The following is a 26,748-nucleotide window of genomic DNA, read 5'->3' as shown; positions in this document are numbered from 1 at the left end:
TGTGATTGACTTAATTAAATGTGTAACCATATTTAATGTTGACCAACCTGATAGTCCGCAAAAAATATACAAGCGTAGCCACAATGAACTCATGAAATATTGAAGAAATTATGATTATTAATGCATTAACTTTATTTAGTGGCCGACTGGTCATGTTGCTGTTGTCCCCGTTGTTTTTGCTTAGGTGAAAGTTCAATGTCTGTCTGCGAATCGAGCATGTTTTTTTTTCTCATTTATTTATTTTATTATTTGCGCTGTGCAGAAAGCTTTGTGTCATCCAGTGACAATTTACCAACTCCCCCATCTGCCAAGCCTCCACTTTTCCCCCCGATGTTTCCTTTTATTTATTTATTTAGTTTCCTTTTCTTCATCAATTATTTAGGACCTGTATGTGTTCGTCTTTTTTATGGCCAAGACAATTGAAGACACGAAAGACGGGGACTTTTCGGTTTAGGGGGGAATTGCAGAGAAAAAGAAAAGGACAACGTCGCCACGAAACGGACAGGGATACGGACATTGCTCATACGCCAGGTGCCACCGCGCCCTTTTCGTCCTCGCCGCCAGTTAATAGTTTCAAACAATTACACGCAACGGCGCATTAGAACTTCGACTGCAAATTGCACTTTCTCCCTGCACTCTCATACATTTTTAATGGCACGCTTCGGGAGAAACCGCTTTTAGTTCTAATCGAATGATTGGCCAAATTGCAGATTACAATCGGATCACTGTCTATGGACGAAAAGCCAAAGGAGTGCACAGTTTAAACAATCAGACGGTTAAGTGCTTTACTTTATAAAGCTTTTCAAACAATCAACTTGGATAAACCATTTCTATAACTTATTAAGATACATAGTAAAGCAGGACTTAGGTGGATAATCCAGCTTATGTCTTATTAAATTCATATTTTATGGAAACGCATCTACTTTTGCCTATGAATAAGTTATAACTTGTAGTAAATAACGTATGTATATTGGTACCAGAACTACTTCTTAAGGATATGGGTTCGATGTTTCCCCGAGTGCAGAGTCCCTTAAGATGTAACTTAACATCTGTCGACACTTGCGTGCCACTTGATAAATCGGATCTAACTAAGTTGAACCCCCTGCCCTGCCCAATCACCAAACATCCGGATGGTCCCGGGTAGAGAGACAAAACATAATAAAAAAAAAAAAGGGTTGTGACAGTTAACAGGTTAACCTGCTTAAAATGCACATCAACGCATCACTTGACCCACAATCCCCGCACTTTCAACCCCACGCGGATGAGCCCGGTAATATATGGCATATGTAGATGTAGGAATCGAAACGCCCAGGACCACCAGAACTTGGCAATTATCAGTTACAACTGTGACGAGGGCTTCGTTGGTCGCGGCAAATATGTTGCCCATTTTTTTGCCGACTGCTTTTCAATAAGACTGTTATTTCCTTACACCGAAGTGAGCAGCAAATTGATCGCATTAATGGCCATAACTAGTTTATCCCATACGCCCATCTTATCAGGGGCGGATTATACACGCAGATTTCCATTATATAACAATGAAACTTTTGGGGTGGCAGGTTCCTGCTTTTCGATTCGGATGCTCACTCGACGAGGGGTTATCAATCAGCTATCAGCCATCAGGCCAAACGGAACATTAATGCAATTTCAATGAGCTTGGGCTACGGTCAAAACAACGAGAATGGAAAATCCGTGAACACTCTTTTTCGATTTGCGGCTCCTGTTGCCGGCGATGGCAACAAGATGGTAGGAAATCCAACCACCACCATGAGGCCATGCCATGCCATTGCCATTGCGATTCCACCTGCCCGGCTGTTTGATCCGCTTGTTTTTATGCCCGTGCCGGGCATACAATTTGTTTTAGCCAAAAAGGAGGAGGAGGCGGACGAGAAGGGGGATTCCCTGTTCCCTGATCCCTGATCCCGTGCCCAAAGCAGCTCCCACAGGAATTCCCAGGCAATATAACTGAAAGCAAAAATGAAGATAACAGTCAGCACGGCAAGTGCAAATCCACCCGTCCATTTAACAACTTGTGCGCCACCCTCCTGCCACTCGGCACACCCCGGCTCCTGGTGTCCTGACGTTCCTCGTCCTGCTCCTGGATGTCCTCCTCCGCCCACCTATTCTCCGCATCCTGTTCGGCCTAAACCAACTAACTGCCTTTTTACTCGGCGCGTCTGTGGGCGATTGGCGTGGCCCTGTTTGATGCTTGTAAAGACCACTTTACCCGCCATAATAAAAATAAATCATAATATTTCCCTTGCCCCCTTCTCGTGACCATGCCACTGCGCACAGTGGGCTGAATCAGTGATTTTCGGGCGTTAATTCGCTGTTTCGAAATCAATACATGCTTCAGTAACAACAAGTGCTGTTTTGTTATAAAAATTGAAAGTTTAAGAAATTTGTGGAATATTTTATAAGGATCAAGGAGATTTCATATTTCATATGCTCATATGGATATTCAAATGTGTAGTTACATTCGCTTACTAAAATATGGTTATAATATATATACAAAATATAGGGATATATCTAAAGTATGTCTTATACATAGACTTCTTCTTATAGCAGACAGAATATATCTGATATATATATCCCATCTTTATAACATATTTCCAACCACTGTACCATACCTTTGTAGCACCAGCAAGTTCTGGATGCTGGCTGCGTGCGCTACTCCGGATCTGGTTGCTGCTCGCTGCTTTCCGGAGGTTGTAACCCCGGATAATGTACTTAATGCATCTACATATTAATGTCGCACCGCCTAAAAAAAAAAGAAAGGGAAAGGGGCCTTGGTGAGGTGCGGTGAGAGGAAGTGCAGGCTGACGAAAAAAAAAGGGAAAAACAGGGGAGAATTACACGGGTGAATTGAGGAAACCTGTGCCACCTCCGCTCCACTTCCCGCACGCCTGCTACTTTGTATGTAATTTCTATTACCACCCCCCGCCACCCACACCCATGGGCGTACGTGGAATCCCTCGTGTCCTTGTGTGTTATGCCTGTGTGTTTGTGTGTGTGTGCAGCGTGTCGTTGTGCTTTTTGTTGTTGTTTTTATTGCACAGACTGGCGACGCAGCGTGTGATTGCCACTTTCCCTCTGCACTGCAAGAAAATGCCCACAACTGGCACTGAAATCAATTAATTTTGGTCTAGAGATGGTTTCTAAAAGCACACCGAGTGCACTTCATTTTGTTTAATATATATTATCTGATCTCCTAACTTCATAGTTCTAATAAACAAATTCAAATCAATTCAATCATTATAATCGATAACTTAATAAAACCCCAATTTAAAAAGACGCCTCATATAATCTTGTCCAATCCTTGGCTATACTAAAACTATGCCTTTTTGAGCGCTCATATATAATTTTAATAATATATATATATTACACAATATATTACAACGTAGTGCAGATTTTCTCCCGGTGTTTTCCCACCCCCCTTTTTCGCTTTTCCCTCCTCACCTGAGCCGCTGCACTTGTTCCATCGCCGTGTGCGTGATGTGAAAGAAGGCAACGCAATCGCCGTGAAGAAGGGTGGTTGCGTATGGCTGGGCGGAATTTTCACCGCCCACTTGGATGTGTCTCCCAGTTGGGCGGGCCGGAAAACAGACGGCAGAGGGCAGCCGTTAAGCTGGGACCGCAATGTGTAAAAAATTACGAGCAAAAATTAAAGCTGGGGTGGGCGGAAAACGTTGGCAGGTGGTCGCCGGAGGCGGGAAAACTCCGCGGTCTTGCTGGTTTTCCACGCTTTTCCATTGCTATTATTTCCGCTCACACGCATGATGAGCCAGCGACAATATGTTGCCATTAACCCTGCAAATTATTGCAGTGTATGCGTGAGTATTGCCACGTTTTTTGTTGCTCGACAAAGTTTATGAGTCGTCTGTGGAAAGTCGATACACTTGAAAGGAGGTGGAAAAACAGGCATGGGAAATTACAAGACAATCTGCGTTATCGAATGTAAAGGAAACACTGAATTGTTCTCGAAATAACAGCCATTATAATGAGTTTATAAAAATGTAAAGGTCATTTGTTTATATTTACAAATGCATCTCATTTTATTAATTTTGTTGTGGTTTTAGTTCCAGTTCTAGTTCCATTACAATAGTGAAAAACTTAAAAGTCATATTTTAATTGCATAAAAAATTATATTCTTGATAATTTCAATAAATTCATAAATATAAAAAAAGCCCCTGTGACTTGAACTGCTTGCTATAAATATGCTTAAGTTTATGGCAAATTTTCAATGTTAGTTAGAGACAATGAATGTGGGATGCTGTTCCTTCGAACAGCGCAGAATATCCTGGGAATTCCCGTGAAATCTAGCTGCCTTCAACCACCCGCTCCCCTCCCCCTCATCCAACCACTACACCTACTTGTGATCGAAAAGGCGGAGGCAAAAAAAAAAAAAAGAAGGTAAAAAGGTAAAAATGTGAAAAGTAAAAGTAAGTAAGGCCATGAATCGCAACCCCCTGCCAAAAAAAAAAAAAATAAATAAATAAAACAACGACAAGTAGGAAAAAAGTTGGCCGCTGGCTGCGCGTCTGGCGGATATAAAAATAAAATAAAATCTATTAGGTGGCGAACCACCCCACATTTATGCGGCAATTTGTTGCTCCTTGATTGTGTCTGTGTGCGACGGGGTGTCCTTTCCGTATGTGCGTGTGTGTGTATGTGTAAAAATAAGTAAAGTAAAGTGTATCATTTTCCCATTTGGCGACCCCTTTTCGCATTTCGCCCCTGTACACAGGCACTTCTCGCACTTTGTCTCAATTCCCAAAACTGTCGCCCCGGCCGTTGCAATTTATGAAGATTTGTGTGTGGCCAGGATGCCAGCGCAGGGTGGGATGCCCAGGATGCAGGACTCTGAATATCACTGGCTCAGAAGCTCAGGGCTCAGCACTCAAGAGTCTTGGCCCACTCCCACTCCCACACGGTTTCGTTTCGACTGCACTTGTTTTGATTTGTTTGGAATAATAACAGATGCTTGCCGTTCATATTATTCATTGTGGAAATTATTAGCGCTTGACAATAAAAATGGCTATTTGAACAGCACTCGAAAGTGAGTGCGCCCCCTTACTCCCCCTCTCACCGACAATCCCCCGCCGCACAACACAAATTGCAATTTGTGCAAATATTTATGTACATTGAAAATTACTCATTTGTGTAACACCAATTAATTTCAACAAACAGCGGCGGGCGCACAACAATGGCCAAGCCATTTATAAAACTTGGCCGCTTGTTGTTGGTCCCTGTTGTCCTTGTTGTCCTTGCTGCCTTGCTGGTCAAACAAATGGGGGAAAATGAGGTCCTTTGTTTCCCCAAAATAAACGATGCCGCTGCTGTTTGAATGTTTGAATGTTTGCTTTGCGGTGCGCCAGCACACGATACACACTGTACAGTGGAGCCCTTCGCCAACAGCCGACAAAGCAGTTCAATCAGCTCGAACAGCTCGCTATTTATGTAATATACTTATGTGTACATATATATATGGTATATATATGGTATGTATGTGAAAAATGCGGGGTTATTGCCTCATTATTGGGACACTGGAAAATACCCTGTTTACACTGCCATTTTTCAAGTTGCGCCAACAAATTGCAGCTAATTAGTGGCCACACTAGCCGGGAAATCCGACGAAATAAGCTCATATACAATATACCAAAACCGGGGTGCACAGCAAATGGCACTCGGCAACTTCAAGTTTTCCACTCAATCAGAGATAATATGAACAAATGGGCGAGGGTCAGACGAGGGTCGGCACACTTTTCCAGGGGTGACCAACTTAAATAATACCTTTCTAGTACTGCAAACGCGGGATGTAAGACAGCTTATAAGGATGGTTAAGGTATCGTTTATTTTAGTTTAAAACCTAGAACATGCGAAGAAAATACAAATAAATGCGTTTATATAATATATATATTTTCTATTGTAAAAGTTTCTGAGAAATCACTATACCATCACATTTCCATGAAACACGAACTGGAACAATGCGATGTAGTCACTGACTTGTCTGTCGTCGATTTGTCATTCGTTTAGTCTTTGAAAAGTATAAAGGTCACCGTTCCGGAATCAAAATTTTTTTTAAAATTTTTAAGATACCGCAAAAGCGCGAATGTAGAGTATTAAAGTGCGTTTTAGTGAACAGCACATGTGTATCCGATCAGATCCTCAATTTTCATTAACTTCCGGAGAAGCGAAATCGAAAAAAAAAAAACACGATCTAAAGACGACTGCTAGTACAGCACGCAGAGGTCAAATGTCTAGATTCTAGAATTTAGATTACAACAGCTGGACTTTGCACACCACTAGAAGGAACTTAGAGAAGGTAGGGTAATCGATTTCAATCGATATAGCTAATCAAGCTGTCAAACCTTTTTCTTTTCACTTTTTCTAGAAGCGAGAATTTGTCCTACATTTTTATTAGGCATTTTGTGAAAGAATCAAAAGAAAAAAAAAGCTGAACGCTAAACAATTCACCGCCACATATCGAGAAGAAGCAATTCCATTCGGTTATGTTCTGGTATTGAGCACCTGGTATTGAGTAAATCGAAAAATTCACAAATCATCACAAAAAGTGCACGTCATCAGGACATACATTTTGCTGCACCCAAGAAGCTAAGTTTGTGACCCAAATAGACCAGCTCCGCCGAGGATCCAGTCCCATTCTCCAGACAGCCGCGATCTCAGGGTGAGTCCCTGACAAGCAGCCCCAACGGCGTCCCAGACGATTGTCCTATCCAGCCCGGACAACGCAGCCGCGGCCCCCAAGACCGAGGCCATGGCGGAGGTTCTCAATTTGGAGAGCATAATTTCCCGTCTGTTGGAGGTGCGTGGCGCACGGCCTGGCAAGAATGTCCAGCTGTCGGAGGGTGAGATACGGGGCCTGTGCCTCAAGTCGCGCGAAATACTGCTGGCACAGCCCATACTCTTAGAGCTGGAGGCGCCGCTCAAGATCTGCGGCGATATCCATGGCCAGTACTATGATCTGTTGCGTCTGTTCGAGTACGGCGGCTATCCGCCGGAGGCTAACTATCTTTTCTTGGGCGATTACGTGGACAGGGGCAAGCAGTCGCTGGAGACCATCTGCCTGCTGTTGGCGTACAAGATCAAGTATTCGGAGAACTTCTTTTTGTTGCGCGGCAATCACGAGTGCGCCAGCATTAATAGAATCTATGGATTCTACGACGAGTGCAAGCGCAGATATACCATCAAGTTGTGGAAGACATTCACGGACTGCTTCAACTGTCTGCCAGTTGTGGCCATTGTGGATGAGAAGATCTTTTGCTGCCACGGCGGACTGAGTCCGGATCTTACCTCGATGGAGCAGATCCGTCGTATTATGCGTCCCACCGATGTTCCCGATCAGGGACTACTCTGTGACCTGCTGTGGTCCGATCCGGACAAGGACACCATTGGGTGGGGCGAGAACGACCGTGGCGTTAGTTTCACCTTTGGCGCCGAAGTTGTGGTCAAGTTCCTCCAAAAGCACGATCTGGATCTGATCTGTCGTGCCCATCAAGTCGTCGAGGATGGTTACGAGTTCTTTGCCAAGCGCCAATTGGTCACTTTGTTTTCCGCCCCCAACTATTGCGGTGAATTCGACAATGCTGGTGCCATGATGTCCGTGGACAATACACTCATGTGCTCCTTCCAAATCCTGAAGCCTGTCGAGAAGCGCAAGAAGTAGAGGACAGCGAGATCTGTAGACGCTTCTAGATTTATTCTTATATATTGTAACACGCGGCACGCGACTCATTCACAATATCCTACACGAAATCGGTTCGAAATCATAATATCCACATACATCTCTAGTCAACCGGATCGAGGGAAATGGCTCAACTACAACGTATACCTCCATGGATCCTAACTGTCTTCAGAGGTATCCACTAGCCAATTCTTGCATATTGTATGATATGTGTAAGTTCACTGAGATTTGAACGCAGAGCTTATGCTTAGCTAATGCAAAATAACGCCATATGCGACTTTTACAAAAATAAACTTACATTTAAAATTTCAAGTGTTTTCATCTAATTGTTGTTTTTTTTCGATTTCCTAATTAATCTTGTCAGCTAGTTTATCCAACTCTTAATTTAAGCACCTTTCCCAAATGTGGAAGCCCTGAAAAGTGTGCTACGAATTCCGGCGGAGTGAAAAGTGGGTGATCCCCCTGAAAAAGAGATTCACCTCCATCTGTTCGTGTTCGGTGACAGAAGTCACCGCCATATTATATTAACAATGCTTAAAAATTAACAAAGCACACGCACACACATGCACACATGCACACGTAAAATGAGTGGGCGATATGGGGGCGTAAGAGAGAGGGAGCGAGCTGGCAGACAGACGACAAACAAAAAAACAGAGACAAAGATACAACAAATTGCGCCAAAAACGCTTTATTATGTCAAAACAAGATGAAAAAAAAAACAATAGAGAAAAGGAACCCAGTGTGGCAACAACAAATTACATTATATATATAATGAGGTCATTAGCGCGTAAACAATCAGAAAAGAAAGTGGGCAATGAAATACAAAGGGTGGGAGCGAGATGGCGGTAGAGCGTAAGGGAGACCAAAAAGAAAACAAAGTCACATGTTTATCAACAAACGGCAAATAAATAAATGTTCTTCGCAAATTTGTTAATAAATCATGAAGTTGACGACCCAAGTCGAAGAGAAAAATTTGAGCAAGTGAGAAGAACAGATTGTCAGGAGAGAAAAGTTCAGCGGCAATTCAGTACTCTTATTTATTTTTATTTCATAAATAGATAGCCCTATTTGTTTATTTAAATTATTATTTAATATGTTTATAAGAAGTATTGTTTAATATATTTAAATTACATTTTAACAATGGAAGATCTAACATTGACGTATGTATGTAGATTCTTATAGTTCATTAGGTAATCTGTTCTTTTGTTAAATATAATATTATTATCCTGACTACACCATATCTATTTAAGCTAATCTTTAATTTTAAATGCCAGTAAATGTGGTAACATTATTCCAACTAAGCTACCAAATTTAATATTCAACTTACTGGCCAAATCCGGACTCTCTTTGCATTTCCAAGAGTATTTCTTGCTTAAAATGGCGTCCTTATGCACACACACACACTCGCACGAAAGGGATATGTGTGTGTGAGATGCTCGGTGTTTGTCGCTGCTGCAGAGCAGATACCTATATATGTGTATATTTCTATATGGATACACGGATATATATGTACATGTTGCAGTAGAAAGGAAATCAATGCAGACAACATTTGGCAATTTGGTAGCAGTGCAATTGTTTTCTCTTTTTCCGGTTAGCTACTCGCATTTATTTGTATCCTTTTTGCTGCAAATTGCCTTCTATTGTTGCATTTGATTTGTCCTCTGGACGAAAAAGAGGTGGAGATATATGGCATGCCACACCCACACACCCATGCACACACACACACACACATACATACTCACTCCGCCATCTCGCTCTGGCTCTAAAGTTTTGTATCTGGGATTCATTGTTTCGTATGCACTGGAAGAAATTTAAGTATCTCTTCATCTACAAAACATTGGTTTTTTATATAAGCGATTTATAAAAAATGTTAAAAGTTATTAATTAGAAATTAGGCACATTTTTTCTATTATATTGTAATAATCTTCAAATATATTTATTTTTTTCTTTTTTTTTTTTTGATCACTCAAATATTGATCTACTATTTAGAAACCTTTGTTAAAATTTCAAACTTTAATATTATATATTTCAAATTATATATTTTTTGAGTTAGTTATAGTACAATATTTCAAAACCTTGTGCAGATTTATACATTAATATCAAATCATTTTGTTAGCTAGAACTCAAAGGCTAAATTTAAATAATTTGTTAATCATTTCGGTTTTAATATTATTAATATTAAAATAAAGTCTTTAAACTCAAGCTCATAATGATATAATTTTTGTGTTCATAATATAACTGAACTTGTGCATTTCTTTAATAGTAAGCATTTTTCCGTTTTTTTTTTCTGACGTCTTTCTTCAGCTTTAAGTTACAGATTAGCATCCTTTGGTCGCCTTTGAATAATTTTATTAATTACAAATTATGCGCCTAATGAAATGGCCAGCAGAGGGTGTGTTGGTGATGTGGGTGGCTCTGCGGGCGGATTCCATGGCCATATCCTTCGATGCTGACGTTGACGGTGGCGTTAACGTTAACGGTAAAGTTAACGCTGGCAGCGACATCGGCACTGCCCACATGAATTTTGCATAAGCCCCAGCCAACCACAATGCAGCACATCCCGCTGTCCGACTCCGGGAATCCCTATTCCCGACTTTCCACTTTCGACTCCCGGCGCTACGGCTACGGGTTTTTGGACCCGGGTCCGGGTCCATGGCCAAGTAATCTCGCACTCTCTCGCTCTTTCGCCCTCTCCCTTTCTCTCTCTCTCTCTCTCTCTCTCTCTCTCTATATGTCCGTCTCTCTCTCCCTCCCTCGTTAGTTGGGATTTTTGGGTCCTTCGATTTGGTTTTTCTTTTTTTTGTTTTTGCATGCCCTTTGTGTGTGTTTACGCGCAGGGTGGTTCCGTACTCTCTGCGACGAGAGAGACGGCAGCATCGCGCGCGAAAGAGAGGCAATGCGCCCTGCCGGCCGACGAGTGCGAGAGAGACGGGCAGCTGGCGAGCGAGAGAGCGAGCGCCAAGGGTGCAAACCAATAACCGTCAGACTAATTTTGGGATTGGTTTATAATTGAAGAGTTTGCCATTGTATTCGGAGCACGGACGACTTTTGGGCCATGGCGGGGGTAGTAGCATCTACATAGTTTTTACCTCTCACATATACAATGGGACACCAATATACATGCATGCGTGTGTGCGTTTGTGTGTGTGTGAGTGTGGGTCTTATTGTTCTCCATAGGCCTCTCCTTATCATTTTAGAGTTTTACATAATTGGGCAGGGGTCCGATGTTCACATTTTCCATTTCCCTTAACTGTGTCCATTTTCCGGCATTCGTCGGTGGGGGCGTGGCATATTTGCCGACTGTACATAGGAGAGCAGAACTAAGCGCTAGTTTTACCCGCCCGACTGCGCCACATTCACAAAAAGATAAATAAATATGAGTGACCCAGCCCAGCCCAGCCCAGTCCGCTGAGCCTCCGAATTCAGAGATTCCCCCTACCAAAAGGTCCCTCCAACCGAATGAAAATGGCATGGCCACTGGAGGGCGGAAAGAGCGAGGGATGTGCGGTGGGATGGAGGGGGCGCGACTTAGAAAGAGCCAGAAAGAGGCCATCCGGGCTATTTGGCCATCCGTTCTGTAGCATACTTTTCAGCTGTAATCAGTTTAAATGCTTAACAAAGCAACACAAAGGCAAAACACAGAACGAGGGAACATGGGAGTGGGTTGGGAAATAAGGCAGCTCCTCGCTGTTCCAGCTTTTTAGTTGCTATTCATATTTGTATAAATAATTGAGCGATTCTATAAATATTTGATGGCTAGACAAAAGAGTTGCGAGCTGCGCCCTCGCATCCGCATCCGTATCCGCATCCATATCCGTATCCGTTCCATTTCGCTTCGTTTCGCTGCCACTCGCTCGTGTGTCGCTGTGTGTGTGCGTGAGTATCTGTGTGTGGGCCTGATTTCCCGTTCAATTAAAGGGGATCCTTCGTCCCCTCCCGCCTCCTTTCCGCGCCGGGAAAGTAACAAGTGCAGCTGGAGCAAAAGGGTTGTCAGCTATCTTCAGGATGGATGGAGGACGAGCAAGGACTTTAATTAGAGGTAGCTTTAAATACATTTCTTATGGCGTGAGTGAGGAAGACCTCACAAATTGGGTCCTGATTACTATGATAATGACTCACCAGCTTAATGATGGTGTTTAATATGATGCCATTTAAGTGGGTACATGCACAGATGCCCGTTTTGTATTTATTTATCTTGGGGCTTTAAATGACTAAGAAAAACAATGATACTAACATTGGAAAGTTATCTTGGGTGAGATTACTAAGAAGATGTTGAACAAGATGACTTGGTATTCATTATTCATATAGGCTTTTTGGAAGATCATGTATACATAGTCAATTTTGTTAATGCCCCAATTATTTGTAGGTCTTTGCTTTGCTCTGAAACTATTTTAAATCTACATAATTGTGTTGCTAAATGTTTTAATCGAGTTCGTTTCCATCCCAATACTATTTAGGAAAATCCTTTTTCTCGACAGATGCACCACTCGATGGACCAACTGGACATGCTGGATCCGACGGGCTCGATGACCACACTGGCGCCCATCTCGGAGTCGCCGCTAACGCCCACACACCAACACCTGCACGGTTCCTATCACAGCATGAATCACATGATGAGCCACCACCATCCGGGCACGTTAAGTGGCCATACGGGGGGTAAGTGAGATGCAGTACCTCCGAGAAGGCGATAAGATTGACGCGGCCTGCTAACATCTTTCATCATCCGGGTCGCAGGACATCATGGACACTCGGCGGTACATCATCCTGTTATCACGGCGGCAGTGGCTGCCGCTGGCCTGCATCCCGACACAGATACCGATCCTCGCGAGCTGGAGGCGTTTGCGGAGCGATTCAAGCAGCGGCGCATCAAGCTGGGTTAGTTGCTCGCCCACCTGTTTATTGACTAATTCAATCACAAATGATCATAAATCAACTATCGTGATAAATGATAGGTGTCACGCAGGCGGACGTGGGCAAAGCCCTGGCCAATCTCAAGTTACCTGGCGTCGGAGCGCTGTCGCAGAGCACGATCTGTCGATTCGAGAGCCTGACCCTGTCCCACAACAACATGATCGCCCTTAAGCCCATCCTGCAGGCGTGGCTCGAGGAGGCCGAGGCGCAGGCGAAAAACAAGCGGCGCGATCCGGATGCGCCCAGTGTCCTGCCGGCGGGCGAAAAGAAAAGGTAGAAAGTGTTTTAATTGACGCGGTAGCGTAGCCCAGTTCCTCTCCTCTCCACTCCCATCCGTCCATTCGTCCATCTATCCACATGTCCGCCATCCCCTTCCACTCAGAAATGCCCACCATGCCCATACCCCAGTCCAGAGCACCCAGCTCCAGCATCTGAGCGCGAACTAATTGGCCAGACACCAAAAACAGCCAGAGATGCGGCTCTAAATGGTGGCCCAAGTGACATGCGATAGCCCATAATCGAATTTAGGTGTACAAATTATTTATCAATGATGTGGCACGGCCAATTAATAAATAATGCATCTCGGTAACAGGTACATTTGTTCGTAATAAAGTAGTTGAGTTGGATACGTAGCGCCAGCTGACGTTGAAGTTTACTTCCGCGGAAGGACCAACACGACGCATGTGGCGCCATCTGTCTCTCGTATTTTTTTTTTTTTTTTGGATTGCATTGAAGTTGGTGCAATAATTGCTTAAAATCTATTGAAAAACATCTGAAATATAATTTTCTTTTTTTTATATCTTGATTTAAATTTTAATTTTTATAAATGCGATTACATAATACCTATTCATTTATGTAGTCGCCCATTATTTTTCATTAACGATTATGGGGTATCGCCAGCCAATCCAAAGACCACACATTAACGCGCAAATATCGCGAAAAATTAGGACATTTGGCATTGATCGAGCATAGTATCAGAGCACCATCATTATACCACCATTATATCTACCGATACCGAATACCGACATCCGACATCCGACTTCCGACTACCGATCGTCCCGCAGCTTAGGGCCCCGCTTCTAAAGTAATCTATATCGAGTCTTTTTTCAAGAAAAAGGACTTCCATTGCGGCACCTGAAAAGCGTTCTCTGGAAGCCTACTTCGCCGTCCAGCCGAGGCCATCCGGTGAGAAAATCGCAGCGATTGCCGAAAAGCTGGATTTGAAGAAAAACGTGGTGCGCGTCTGGTTCTGCAATCAACGTCAAAAACAAAAACGTATGAAATTTGCCGCTCAACAACACTGACAATCAAATAATACAGCCACACAATTAGGTATAGTTAGTAGTGTAACACCATCAATGACTGGCCACGGTTCGGCGGGATTTGGATACTGATAGTCGTTTATGACGGCAGCGGCGGCGGTTAACACGGCAGCGGCAGCGGCGGCAGGAGCGGCACATGCGACATTGGGAACGGCGGCGGCGGCGGCGGCAGCGACATCGGCCTGTCTGGGCGACTATTATCTGTAGTTCTCTGTATCGGAAACTGGTTCTGAACCGATCCAAACCGATACCGATACCGATCCCGATCCTGGTCCTGCTCCTGATCCTCGTACATACATGTAGTATTCTTCGCAACGGCAGCAACACCCCCACAACCACCACTACCACCACCACCACCACCATCATCATCACAACCACAAGGGCAACCACAGCGATAACGACAACCACAATAACCACGACGATGACCACTTCTCTCTACGTCTTTCACTCAGTAATCAACCAGCAGCGGCCAGAAATAATACTAATAATAATAAAAACAGCATTACACAGAACTATAACATTTATATACACCTTCTCCTCAACTATATATGTATATCCCCCGATTCTTAAGCCCGCTCCCACCTCCTACGATCAATCAGAAAGAGAGAGAGAGAGCGAGAGAGAGTGAGTGTGAGAGAGAGAGCTAAACCCCCAACCGAGCGCCCAAAAATCGAAATGGAGAAAACTCGAGCATTATCCAAGTAAACATCGTTGGCAAATAACACAACCAATGAGAATGCAAATTGAATACCAAGAAATACAAGAATTTTTTTAGGAACGAATAATGAAACAATGGACCAACATATCAAATGCAATAATTTATTGAATTGTATAAGAAAAAAAGGTAAGCAAAGTGCATTTATTATTAATTAGTTAGTAAGTGATTAGTTTGGTGTCTTGTTGCCAAGCAGAAGTATATGATATAAATCCTTGAAATAAGTTAAAACCTATTAATTGCTCAGTAAATAATAAGTATTATTTTCCATTTCTTTATTAAAAAGAAAAATAGCACATTACAGTTTTGGAAATTATAGAACATGAAAATGAATTTAAAACTTTGAAAATATTTGTTATTTAATAAAATATATTTACCTTTCGCGCACAGTATTCTATTATTCAATAACAAATAAAAAATTTTGCAAATTGGCGGTATTTAAACGAGAATAAATTGAGAAAACTAAGCCATTTATTGATATCCTTTTTGTATCTCTCTTTTCAGGAAGAAAAAAACGAGCAAAAAGCGGTGAACAAATTGAAATGATAAATCAATTGAACACGGGCCTTCCCCTCCAAAACGAGAACCCCCAACTGCTACTGCCCAACAACAAGGATACACAGGACATCACACGCACACACTGCTACAAAACTAAACACACACACAGACAGACACTGACACACACACACACAAACACATACAAATCCAGAGACAGAGAGACACACAAAGACCAAAAGAATGCCAAGAAATTGCTTCAAGTGATCCGATAATAAGAATCTAAGCTTATAAATCTAAGGAAAAGGCAAAATGAATGTGGACGAGCTGGGGTAAAAGAAAAGGTAGAAGCCATGGATAACGACGGCGGCAACATGAGTTCCATGTTGCATGCAGCATGCAGCAAGCAGCACTAGCAACCACCACCACACTGACAAAACCCCCGCACACATGCCCCAAAAAAACAGAAGCGCTATGCATTAGCCACTGTATATACGCTATATACATACCTATATAGGGAACTTTGATTCGATTGTAAATACCGCAGCTATATATGCAACACCCACATCGCCCCACCCACACACACACACACACACATCAACTGTAGCCAAAGGAAACCAGAAACAAAACGACTTTCAGCTAGCTTACAGTAGAGATCCTAGAACTAATCCGTACACCCTAATCCCTCATCTGAAATCCCCAATCACTAATCCGTAGGCCCCATGCGAACGGAAGAAAAACCGGATTTCCCCCCGCCAAAGAGAAAAACCAAACCAACACACACACACTCGCCCCAAAAAAAAAAAAAAAAAAACAAAACAAAACAGCTCAGCAAGGCATGATTTAATTTTTTTTGTCTAATTATAAGTAAACTAATGCAAGAACGATATCATCAAGGAGATAACGAAAAACCGAATAAAAAAAAATGTTAGCAGCAACTGGAGATATTGCAACGAATTTAAAATGTTGCCAAACTAAACTAAACTAATGCAGAATGGGAAACCTAAAAGCATATATAAATATAAAAGCAAACAACTCTATGACAACTATGAATTACATATAAATATATAGTATATATATAAAGAATTTTAAAAAAATTATATACTATACATAACATTTTTTTTTTGTTTTTTTTTATTGTATAATTTAGCACATTTCATAGTTTTAACTAGACTTGTACATATAAAAAGGAAGAAATATAAAGGTATCGAATAAATATATATATATATACATATATATATGTACACATATATATATATAGCGTGCGTGTGAGTGATTTTGAATGAGTAGCCATAAAGAAAAACCAAAAAAAAAACACGAAAAAACCAAACTCAAGCGCGAAATTCAATAATAATTTTAAATGAAAGCTAAATAAAATAAAATAAAATAACAAATAGTTTTGTATCGAATGGGAATGGAACACTAAATCGAGAAAACCCCAACATTTTGCCGACAAATTAGTGCATAAACAATGTAAACCAATTAAAAAACGTAAAATTTTTTTCATCAAACCAAAACAAAATGCGCATAATAATGTTTATAAAAAATTATAATACATACCATTGATAACGGAACATGCCCAAGCTCATAACTACATTTAAATTTAATTTTAGTAGTTTCTAGACACAAGAAATACTGTAGCATGAAAATCAATTGATTGCAGCGCTCGAGTGCTGGCGGAGATAAATAAGTAAATAATAAAAATGCAGCGAAAAGCAAACAAAAATTATAAGAAAAACAATTCTGAGTTCTAAATGGGTTGAAAGCTCTTCTTGGGAAACAGGACTCTCTATCGAAACAACTGTGCTCTTTGCTCGATAAGGAAAATCGATTATTCCAGTAAATGTCAGCCGTTTGAACAGAAAAACTAGCCTATCGAACTTTTGATTGGCAAAAAGTAGACTCTTTCGTCCACAGATTAATAGCTGCAAGTAAACAAAGTGCGTGTATCCAATAAATTTATTGAGTTAAATCCGTTTGGGCATTTGTCCTGCTCCAAATGCTCACAAACTGGTCCTTATGCCTATCTGATCGCGCTCCAAAGAACTTTAGAATATCTTAGCATAGCAAGAGGCTTGGTGGGGGATCTAGATCTAGATCTAGGTCTAGACCACGTTGTAAACAAAGTGCGTGTATCCAATAAATTTATTAAGATAAATCTGTTTGGGCATTTGTCCTGCTTCAAATGCTCACAAACTAATCCTTATGCCTATCTGATCGCGCTCTAAAGAACATTAGAATATCTTAGCATAGCGAGAGGATTGGTGGGGGATCTAGATCTAGGTCTAGACCACCTTGTAGCGACCCTTGTTAAAGACATGATGAGCGGAGCTGAGCTTGAGCAGCTCCTCCTTGATTAGCCGCGTGATCTCGCGCTTGGCCTTCTGCACGGCCAGTTCACTGCAGCTCTCGATGGCGAGGTAGAGTTTGCGCTCGCCATCCGGCGGATTCTTGCCCTGCGGCACATATGTGCCACGTACGGTGAGACCTGCCTCCGAGTACTCAGAGATCTGAGCGAGTGCCTCCTTGGACGTGACCTTCCATCGCGCTTGCTGCGGGAAATCGTTAATCTCCAGTTCCTCCTCGTATTTGGTAAACGGGTTGGTTGTGCCACCCACCAGCGGGCCCAGTCCTTCCTCATCCTCTTTGGGCTGATAGTTCAGTTTGTTGTTCAACTTGGCGGCCATCTGCTCGGCCACCGTGCGAGCGGTCAGCAGGGTCGCGGCAGCTCCCGTGACATGCGGTCCCTTGATCATGGGCTCCACAGTGACCACGCTGCCCTTGGTGTCCAGGTTCTTGCTGCTGTTGATCTTGGAGGCCAATCGTTTGGCTAGCTCCAGCTTATCAGAGCTTAGAGCACCGCCCATGGCCACACTTGGAGCTCCACCCGCGGCTGCGGGCGCCGAAGCCGCAGCAATGGCAATATTGGCAGCAGCCGCAGCTGCCGCCGCTTGAGCCGCCGCCGAGGCCAGTGCCGGATTAGCTCCAGAAACTGCCGCAGCTGCGGCTGCAGCCGCAGCAGCTGCTGCCGCCGCGGCTGTGGCCGCGGCCGATGTATCCTTAACCGTGCGCTTGGCCGCAAAGATTTGCTCAATCTGCTGGTCAATATCCTGCTCGATGTCCTCCTCATCATCGGAATCGGCCAGTCCCAAGGCCGCCTTCTGCAGCTTCTTGCTCTCCTTGGCGGCATTGAACTCCTGCTCGTCGAACTTGAAGCCCTTGCCGCTAAAGCCGCCGCCCGTGTGCACCGTCTTGCCCTCGGCCTCCTGGAGCGCCTTATACTCCGTCCACAGTGCCTGCAGCTCGGCGGGAATCAGTGTGCCTGATAGGTCCATGGCGCGGATAATGTCGCCGGCATAGCGCGATTGCTCCGGTGTGATAAACGTGTAGGCGCTGCCCTTTTTGCCCGCTCGACCGGTGCGACCACATCTGTGGAAATCATAGAAACAATATTAGGTAGATCCCTCGAAGATATGAAGTAGAGCGCTCACCTGTGAACATAGTCCTCGTAGTGGTTGGGCACATCGTAGTTGACCACCAGTATGAGATCCTTAACATCCAAACCGCGCGCCGCCACCGAGGTGGCAATCAGTAGGCGCACCTTGCCCGACTTGAAGTCGATAATGGTGGAGTCGCGATCGAACTGATCGATGCCGCCGTGCAGGCTCATGCACGGATACGATGCCTTCATAAGGTCGCGCAGCAGGATGTCAGCGTTCTCCTGCTTATCGACAAACACAATGATGCTGCCCGCCTCCTGGTATATGCCTAGCAGCTCCAACAGCTTGAAGAACTTGGCATCGTCGTTGAGAATGACTACGTGCTGTTCGACTTCTTTGCACACCACCGACCGACCGCCGACGATCACCTCGATGGGTTTCTTAAGTATGCGTCTGGCTAACGCCTCCATTTGCCGTGGAAACGTAGCGCTAAACATGACCGTCTGGCGATCCGGTCGCACGTTATCGATGATGCGCATCACCTGCGGCTCGAAGCCCATGTCGAACATGCGATCTGCCTCGTCCAAGACGACATAGGTGACGCGACGCAGGTTCGTCACACGTCCAGAATTCGCCGCCAGCATGTCGATCATGCGGCCAGGCGTGCATACAATTATCTCGGCGCCACGCTTCAGCTCGGCAATTTGCTCAGAGATCCCCGTGCCGCCGTACACACAAACTGGCCGCAGGCCGAGCGACTTGCTAAACTTGCGGATGTCCTTGCCGATCTGCATGCAGAGTTCGCGAGTTGGCGCCATAATGATAGCGATAGCGCCGTCGCCATCCTCCATGCTCGGCTGGTCCAAAATATGCCTAAACATTGGTAAAATGAATGCCAACGTCTTGCCACTGCCAGTTTTAGCAATACCTATCAGATCCCGTCCGGACATGATGGCCGGTATGGCCTGGCACTGGATGGGCGTGGGCTTCTCGAAGCCCAGCCGTCGCAGCACTTCCATCTCTTTCTTGCTGACGCCGCACTGTGCCCAAGTCTGGAGTAGATTGCATAAAGAGGATTATTATTAAAGGTAGGTTTGATTTTGGCAAGCAGAAATGACCAAAAATAATTGAATACAGCACAACATGTAAATGCTTCAAAACACGCACATAATCTGTATCTAGTTGGAACTCACCTTAATGGGCTTTGGACAGCCCTTGCCCTTAACCTGGATGCCCTCAAGGTCGGAGCGGTACTTCTCCACATCGGCGGCCGTCATGCGAGTCAGTTCCGGCACCTCGACATAGAAGTTCTTGCGGAAGGGCGCATACGTAACCGAGGAATGATCAATCTTGGCCAGCTCCTTGCGGTGCTTCATCGCCAGATTAACGGCCGTGTCACGTATGTCCTCCAGTTCGTCCTCGCTAGAGTACTCCAAGCTGTCCATATTTTGTTCTATCACCTCGCCCTTCTTCAACGTCGTCGTCTTCTTTTTGGCCACTCCCGTGAGGATCACGACACCCTGCGATTTGGCGGGTGGATTGACAAAATTGTTCACACGCCGCATCTCGTTGTTGACCTCCTGCATGTAGGCATCCAGTGGATCGATTTCGTCTTCTGGCTCGGCTTCGGGTTGCGGCTTGTCTTCCACTTCCGGCTCCGATTTAGCACCCACATGCGGCTGTTCCGGCTCCTTCTTGGTCTTCTCCCCTGCTGCGACGGTGGGCTCTTCAACGATCTCCATTTTGGCCGCTACTGGTTCGGGCTTCTTTTTGATCTCCTTTTTGGTGTCCACCGGCGGTGGCTCCTTCTTGATATCCGCCTCGGCTTTGGTGGCCAGGCCAATGCCCAATTTGCCAAATGATTTGCTAAAGGTGGGACGCTTAACGGGCGAGAACTTCGACTCGACCACGTCATCGTCGAAGCGCTTGCGTATGCTGTGGAATTTTGAAGGCGGCGAGTCCGGTTCGGCGTCCTTTTTCCCACTGTCCAGCGGCGGAGCGGGATTGCTGTCGTCCTCCTCAGACTCGTCCTCCAGACTCCATTTCTTTGCGGAATTGACCAGCGACGGCGCCACGACAGCCGCCTTAGTGTCCCGCTTGCGTTCCGCGCGCCAACGTTCGATTCGCTCGCGCCGCTTAATCATCTCTTGCTCCAGACGACGCTGCTGCTCCTCCTTGTCGATCTCCTCCACCTCCTCTTCGGAGCAGCTGGTCGAGAGCAATGGTATAATCAGCGGAGCAGCTGCGGCCGCTCGTCTGCTATCGGATTCCTTTTCTCGCTGGCGATCTCGCTCCCGATCCTTGTCCCGCTCGCGCTCCTTTTCCTTCTCGCGCTCCTTTTCCTTCTCGCGCTCTCGTTCCTTCTCTCGCTGCCGATCGCGATCCCGATCACGGTCACGATCCTTGTCCAGACGCCTGTAGTGGGGCGAACTAAAAAAAAGTTTGTCTTTAGAGGATGCATGTCCAAGTTAGCCTTCTTTCAATCCATTCCACATGGAATCTTTCAGCAGTTTAAAATGAAATTCCCTAAGGAAGTTTGGGATGAGGATAATTAAATATTTGGGAACCATTTTAACTTTTAAGCAAATAAAAGCAGACACACCAAATTGGATCTCATATGGTTGAAAACGTGACGTTTTCACACATAACCCAATCATTTATAAATGTGTTAACATTAACCTTCGACATTTTGAAGTATTTTAACCTATTCAATCACAGACACACATTGAAGGCAGTATTTTTGTAGAGAAAAACGCATGCTCACTTGTCCTTCTCGTAATCCTTTGACCTGGAGCACTTCCTCCGCTTATCGTCGCGTTTTCCACGATCGCTGATCATGTCCTTTCCGCGCTTCCGGTCTTCGCGCATGTTCCGGGAGCCACCACCGGCTCCGCCGCCTCCACCGTTCCTGGACTTGCCCATATCATAGTCGCGACTGCGACTGTCGTGCCGGTTGTCCCGCTCACGATCCCTGTCGCGCTCTCTCTCACGGTCGCGCTCCCTCTCTCTCTCCCGGTCGCGCTCCCTGTCTCGATCGCGCCTTTTGCGGGAAAATAAAGCAATTAGTATATCTGTTTTCAAACAATTTGATGAGGCAAAACTTACCCGGAACTTTTCGACATGGCGCTTTCTTTGGATTTCTGTTCGCCGGTTTGACGATGCAACGCCTCCAAATGACGGTCGGTGCTGGCTATGCGCGATTCCCACTGCCCTTAGTTACCCGGACACGGCGCGCAGTAGAATGCAATTGTTTTTATACAGATATTAGCGAATTTTCATTCGCAACATATCACAAAATACTACTTATTAAACGTCAGATATCGCACAAGTGCCAATCAAAGTTATCGATTACAGCATTAACAGCTCTGTTACGGTGCGGTCCGTCACTGCTAGTGACTGCAAGCAGACTGTTGGCGAACATCGATGTTTTCGATGTTTTTGGCGAGAAACATCGTTGTTGTTATAAAATATAAACTATCTTTTTTATCTTTAATCTATTTTTATCTAAGGATATTTTAAGGATTAAAAGATAATTTTCTTTTTTAATATTGCAGTATGCTGCGTTTGGTGTCCACCTTCCCATTTTTCGCTGGTCCAGTAATTGTTCTTAGAAAACATATATAAACATACATATTGGAAATCATACCAAATAATGCAATTCAATGGAAAAGTGAACGAGACTAATACATTTATACAGCCACGACGCCAGCCAACAAGTCACATTAAATTTGCAATACGCCATTAATAATTGTATTAGAATATATAAAAATTAATTTATACTTACAATTTATACGCTTTTATTCTCCGATGAGCAATAGAGATGAAAAAACATCGCTGATTCACCGAAAACATCGATGTTTCTGATATTTCGAAGACATCGATGTTGGCCTAAAATGTTTTTCCGCCTCTAACTTTGAATAGTCGTTGTCGTTGGAACACGTTTTGCCAGCAGAAACAAATTCTTGAATAGAATTTAGTGACTTATTCGACAAATCCATTTAATTTTCCATTTCCATTTTCATTTCAAACCGCTGCCATGCCGCCGGAAATGGAGATCATAGTGGGCACCTACGAGGAGGTCCTGCTGGGCTTCAAGCTCATCAAATCGCCGACTGACGGCTTGACCGATTCCGTCAAATTTGAGCTGAAACAGACTTTTGCAGACAGCTCCCATGCAGGATCCATTACATCGGTGGCCGTGCAGTGGCCTTGGGTGGCCAGTGGCGGTACCGACGACAGGATCTTCGTCTACGACATGCGCACGCGGAAACAGTCGCAGATCATACTCTCGCACGCCGGAAGAGTGAACACACTGAAATTCACACCTGACCTGTCGCACTTGCTCTCCGGGAGCGACGATGGCCATATGATCGCCACACGCGTGGGCAGCTGGACCAAAGAGGGTGATTGGCAGAAGGCCCATGCCGGACAGGCCGTCACCCACATCAGTTGCCATCCCAGCAGCAAGTTGGCCTTATCTTTGGGCGGCGACCAGGTGCTGAACACCTGGAATCTGGTCAATGGCCGCGTCGCCTACAAGACCAATTTAAAGAACAAGGCTACGCTGGGTCTCCAACCGGGCTGCTTGTCGTGGTCCAAGCAGGGCGATCACTTCACACTTAGCGGTCCATTGGTTCTGGAGATCTGGGGCATCGAGAACGCTCATGTTATGCGTCGCATTGAGATGCCGGCGAAACCCATTTGCATCACCTGGCTGGATGGGAACGAGTGTTTAACTGGCCTGGACAACGGCAACATTGCCTGGATTTCCCTCAAGGACGAGGATGATACACCAGTAAGAATTGCACTTTCTCAGCCTGTTATCTATGATACTTAAATGCGCTTTCTTTGCAGCCCACCTTCATTCTTGCACACGAGGCAAGGGTCAAGGCCATCGCCTATCTGAACGAATTACTGGCCACCGTCTCCAGGTGAGTTATTCTATAAAAATCCAAGCTACACCCAGATAACTAAGAACACCCATCACATTATTCGTTTTTATATATACAAATTTATCTTTTCCAGCGCTGGTGAAATCAAAGTCTGGAAGATCGACATGGAAACGCGCAAGCTGGAGGAGATTGCCAGCAGCTTCATGGACTGCCGACCCACCGACTTGGGCCTGCTGGATCTCCGCCAGTTCGGCAATGTCCAACCGGTGGAACAACGCATTAAAGTGGAGGAGAAACCAAAGGCGAAAGTGGAGTCTGACCAAAGTGCCAAGCCTGCAGCACCTCGGGGATTCGTGACCATCGAGTACGAGCAGGATAAGAATCTGGATGCCGAGAAGAAGAAGGGAAAGGGGAAGAAGAACAAGATACAGGCAAAGAAGGCGCAACAGAAAGCCGAGGAATCCTCAGAAGAAAGCAACTCATCGGAAGAAAAGGAGAGCGACGACTTCTCCGACAGCGACAGCGATGTCTCCAGTGATCACGGCCACCGGAAGAGGAAGCCAATGAAGCGCAAGCAGCAACCCACTCCAGCCTCCAAGGGGAAGGCAAAGCAGCAGAAAAAGAAGTAGTTTTTAGTAGCTAACGTTATGACTATCAATAAATATTGAGTTAATCTAGAGATATAGATAAAAAAACCATAGATGAACTGTCGATTTGGCTGGGATGAACAGAATTATGAATAAATACCTCTGAACTTAAGAAGTTCGATCTCATTAACGAAACTAGAAACTGTTTTTGAAAAAAAAAACTAAAAAAAACACTTAAATTAATTATTAGATCATTAGTTGAAATTGTTAAACAATTTGCATTTGTGTAAATGGTAGGGTGACTGGTGCTGGTAATATATTAAATGTTCTACTGTTTTGAACTAAGATAAAGTTAGATAAAAGCAAATCACACGGCAGATTTTTGGTTAAAACCCGAAGATACATTGCTAAAACGTAATTTTCGCATGGATTTCAATTCAGTAAGGATTCAATAAAAATACTTTTCAAAAAACTCAATAAACACAAGATACTAAATGCACATAAATCATTAAGCAAATTGGTCAAAATAATAGCACTTCCTGTAAAGTATTTCCTGATTTTTTTCAGATTTATAGGGTATTTCACTATTTGCATTTCAAACAACTTTCCCGTTTAAATAAAATAGTAAATACGATATTGAATATATAACATGAGACATAAAACCATTTTTCAAATTATTTATATGTTTCGATGTTTTTGGCGAAAAACATAGATGTTGTTATAAAATATAAACAATCTTTTTTATCTTTAATCTTTTTCGATCATTGATCTTTTTTATTTAAGGATTATTTTTTAATATTTTAAATAAAAAGGCAGTATTTGGTGACAACCTTTTCATCCTCCAGCAATTGTTCTTAACATTCCTAGAAAAACATCGATGTTTCTGATATTTCGAAAACATCGATGTCATCGATGTTGGCGTAAAAAGTTTCTCCGCCTCTAACTTCGAATAGTCCTTGCCGCTGGAACACGTTTTGACAGCAGAAATAAATTCTTGAATAGAATTTAGTGACTTATTCGACAAATCCATTTAATTTTCCATTTCCATTTTCATTTCAAACCGCTGCCATGCCGCCGGAAATGGAGATCATAGAGGCCACCAACGAGGAGCTCCTGCTGGGCTTCAAGCTCATCAAATCGCCGACTGACGGCTTCACCGATTCCGTCAAATTCGAGCTGAAACAGACTTTTGCAGACAGCTCCTATGCAAGATCCATTACATCGCTGGCCGTGCAGTGGCCTTGGGTGGCCAGTGGCGGTACCGACGGCAGGATCTTCGTCTACGACATGCGCACGCGGAAACAGTCGCAGATCATACTCTCGCACGCCGGAAGAGTGAACACACTGAAATTCACGCCTGACCTGTCGCTCTTGCTCTCCGGGAGCGATGATGGCCATATGATCGCCACACGCGTGGGCAGCTGGACCAAAGAGTATGATTGGCAGAAGGCCCATGCCGGCCAGGCCGTCACCCATGTCAGTTGCCATCCCAGCAGCAAGTTGGCCTTATCTTTGGGCGGCGACCAGGTGCTGAACACCTGGAATCTGGTCAATGGCTGCGTCGCCCACAAGACCAATTTAAAGAACAAGGCTACGCTGGATTTCCAAACGGGCTGTTTGTCGTGGTCCAAGCAGGGCGATCACTTCACACTGAGCGGTCCATTGGTTCTGGAGATCTGGGGCATCGAGAACGCCCATGTTATGCGTCGCATTGAGATGCCGTCGAAACCCATTTGCATCACCTGGCTGGATGGGAACGAGTGTTTAACTGGCCTGGACAACGGCAACATTGCCTGGATTTCCCTCAAGGACGAGGATGATACACCAGTAAGAATTGCACTTTCTCAGCCTGTTATCTATGATACTTAAATGCGCTTTCTTTGCAGCCCACCTTCATTCTTGCACACGAGGTAAGGGTCAAGGCCATCGCCTATCTGAACGAATTCCTGGCCACCGTCTCCATGTGAGTTATTCTATAAAAATCCAAGCTACACCCAGATAACTAAGAACACCCATCACATTATTCGTTTTTATATATACAAATTTATCTTTTCCAGCGCTGGTCAAATCAAAGTCTGGAAGATCGACATGGAAACGCGCAAGCTGGAGGAGATTGCCCGCAGCTTCATGGACTGCCGACCCACCGACTTGGGCCTGCTGGATCTCCGCCAGTTCGGCAACGTCCGACCGGTGGAACAACGCACCAAAGTGGAGGAGAAACCAAAGGCGAAAGTGGAGTCTGACCAAAGTGCCAAGCCGGCAGCACCTCGGGGATTCGTGACCATCGAGTACGAGCAGGATAAGAAACTGGATGCCGAGAAGAAGAAGGAAAAGAAGAAGAACAAGAAAGACGAGGAATCCTCAGAAGAAAGCAACTCATCGGAAGACAAGGAGAACGACGACTTCTCCGACAGCGACAGCGATGTCTCCAGTGATCACGGCCACCGGAAGAGGAAGCCAATGAAGCGCGAGCAGCAACCCACTCCAGCTTCTAAGGGGAAGGCAAAGCAGCAGAAAAAGAAGTAATTTTTAGTAGCCAACGTTATGACTCAACAAATATTGAGTTAATCTAGAAATATAGATTAAATAAAACCGTGGATGAACTGTCGATTTGGCTGGGATGAACAGAATTATGAATAAATACCTCTGAACTTAAGAAGTTCGATCTCATTAACGAAACTAGA

At 44.4% G+C, this 26,748-nt stretch overlaps 5 protein-coding genes across 17 annotated transcripts in view; 4 read left to right on the top strand and 1 right to left on the bottom strand.

Moving 5' to 3' along the window:
• acj6 (abnormal chemosensory jump 6) overlaps positions 1-16,874 on the top strand; it is a 28,826-nt gene extending 11,952 nt beyond the window's left edge. For 4 of the 13 annotated variants that reach the window (NM_001258754.2, NM_001258758.2, NM_001014744.2 and 1 more), the window contains 5 exons: positions 12,181-12,358; positions 12,437-12,577; positions 12,655-12,886; positions 13,731-13,888; positions 13,946-14,756. In NM_001258754.2, the coding sequence (NP_001245683.1) occupies positions 12,181-12,358; positions 12,437-12,577; positions 12,655-12,886; positions 13,731-13,888; positions 13,946-14,007 (771 nt within the window). In that variant the 3' untranslated portion in view covers positions 14,008-14,756. Of the gene's footprint in view, positions 1-12,159; positions 12,359-12,436; positions 12,578-12,654; positions 12,887-13,724; positions 13,889-13,945; positions 14,780-15,154 lie in introns of those variants that run through there. The other 9 variants (NM_001258756.2, NM_001258760.2, NM_001258757.2 and 6 more) reach the window with 5 other exon arrangements.
• Pp1-13C (Protein phosphatase 1 at 13C) lies at positions 6,052-8,012 on the top strand. The gene is made up of 2 exons (NM_080182.3): positions 6,052-6,322; positions 6,392-8,012. The coding sequence occupies exon 2, from the start codon at positions 6,776-6,778 to the stop codon at positions 7,682-7,684; it is 909 nt and encodes a 302-aa protein (NP_524921.1). The 5' UTR covers positions 6,052-6,322; positions 6,392-6,775; the 3' UTR covers positions 7,685-8,012.
• A 217-nt stretch (positions 16,875-17,091) lies between the features above and the next one.
• Positions 17,092-21,944, bottom strand: Prp5 (pre-mRNA processing factor 5). The gene is made up of 5 exons (NM_132792.3): positions 21,691-21,944; positions 21,350-21,625; positions 19,779-21,015; positions 18,637-19,637; positions 17,092-18,574 (listed from the first exon to the last, which is right to left on the bottom strand). Exons 1-5 carry the CDS (start codon positions 21,705-21,707, stop codon positions 17,431-17,433), a joined length of 3,675 nt encoding a protein of 1,224 aa, NP_573020.2. The 5' UTR covers positions 21,708-21,944; the 3' UTR covers positions 17,092-17,430.
• Positions 21,945-22,487: 543 nt separating this feature from the next.
• On the top strand, positions 22,488-24,256 carry CG12608 (uncharacterized protein). Its single transcript, NM_132791.4, has 3 exons — positions 22,488-23,380; positions 23,440-23,516; positions 23,611-24,256. The coding sequence occupies exons 1-3, from the start codon at positions 22,622-22,624 to the stop codon at positions 24,104-24,106; spliced, it is 1,332 nt and encodes a 443-aa protein (NP_573019.1). The 5' UTR covers positions 22,488-22,621; the 3' UTR covers positions 24,107-24,256.
• Positions 24,257-24,995: 739 nt separating this feature from the next.
• Positions 24,996-26,740, top strand: CG9123 (uncharacterized protein). The gene is made up of 3 exons (NM_132790.3): positions 24,996-25,891; positions 25,951-26,027; positions 26,122-26,740. Exons 1-3 carry the CDS (start codon positions 25,133-25,135, stop codon positions 26,588-26,590), a joined length of 1,305 nt encoding a protein of 434 aa, NP_573018.1. The 5' UTR covers positions 24,996-25,132; the 3' UTR covers positions 26,591-26,740.
• The last annotated feature ends 8 nt before the right edge of the window (positions 26,741-26,748 follow it).

The sequence above is a fragment of the Drosophila melanogaster genome, chromosome X, assembly GCF_000001215.4.
Source record: "Drosophila melanogaster chromosome X".
Classification (NCBI taxonomy): Eukaryota; Metazoa; Arthropoda; class Insecta; order Diptera; family Drosophilidae; genus Drosophila; species Drosophila melanogaster.
This window is presented reverse-complemented; position numbering and strand designations above follow the sequence as displayed.

Coding starts and splice junctions, on each gene's coding strand:
- Prp5 (NM_132792.3), bottom strand. Junction 21,016..21,349: donor AAGGATTACGAGAAGGACAA/GTGAGCATGCGT, acceptor ACTTTTTTTTAG/TTCGCCCCACTACAGGCGTC. Junction 18,575..18,636: donor TACGAGGACTATGTTCACAG/GTGAGCGCTCTA, acceptor TGATTTCCACAG/ATGTGGTCGCACCGGTCGAG.
- CG12608 (NM_132791.4), top strand. CDS start 22,622: ATGCCGCCGGAAATGGAGATCATAGTGGGCACCTACGAGGAGGTCCTG. Junction 23,381..23,439: donor AGGACGAGGATGATACACCA/GTAAGAATTGCA, acceptor CTTTCTTTGCAG/CCCACCTTCATTCTTGCACA. Junction 23,517..23,610: donor TTACTGGCCACCGTCTCCAG/GTGAGTTATTCT, acceptor TATCTTTTCCAG/CGCTGGTGAAATCAAAGTCT.
- CG9123 (NM_132790.3), top strand. CDS start 25,133: ATGCCGCCGGAAATGGAGATCATAGAGGCCACCAACGAGGAGCTCCTG. Junction 25,892..25,950: donor AGGACGAGGATGATACACCA/GTAAGAATTGCA, acceptor CTTTCTTTGCAG/CCCACCTTCATTCTTGCACA. Junction 26,028..26,121: donor TTCCTGGCCACCGTCTCCAT/GTGAGTTATTCT, acceptor TATCTTTTCCAG/CGCTGGTCAAATCAAAGTCT.
- Pp1-13C (NM_080182.3), top strand. CDS start 6,776: ATGGCGGAGGTTCTCAATTTGGAGAGCATAATTTCCCGTCTGTTGGAG.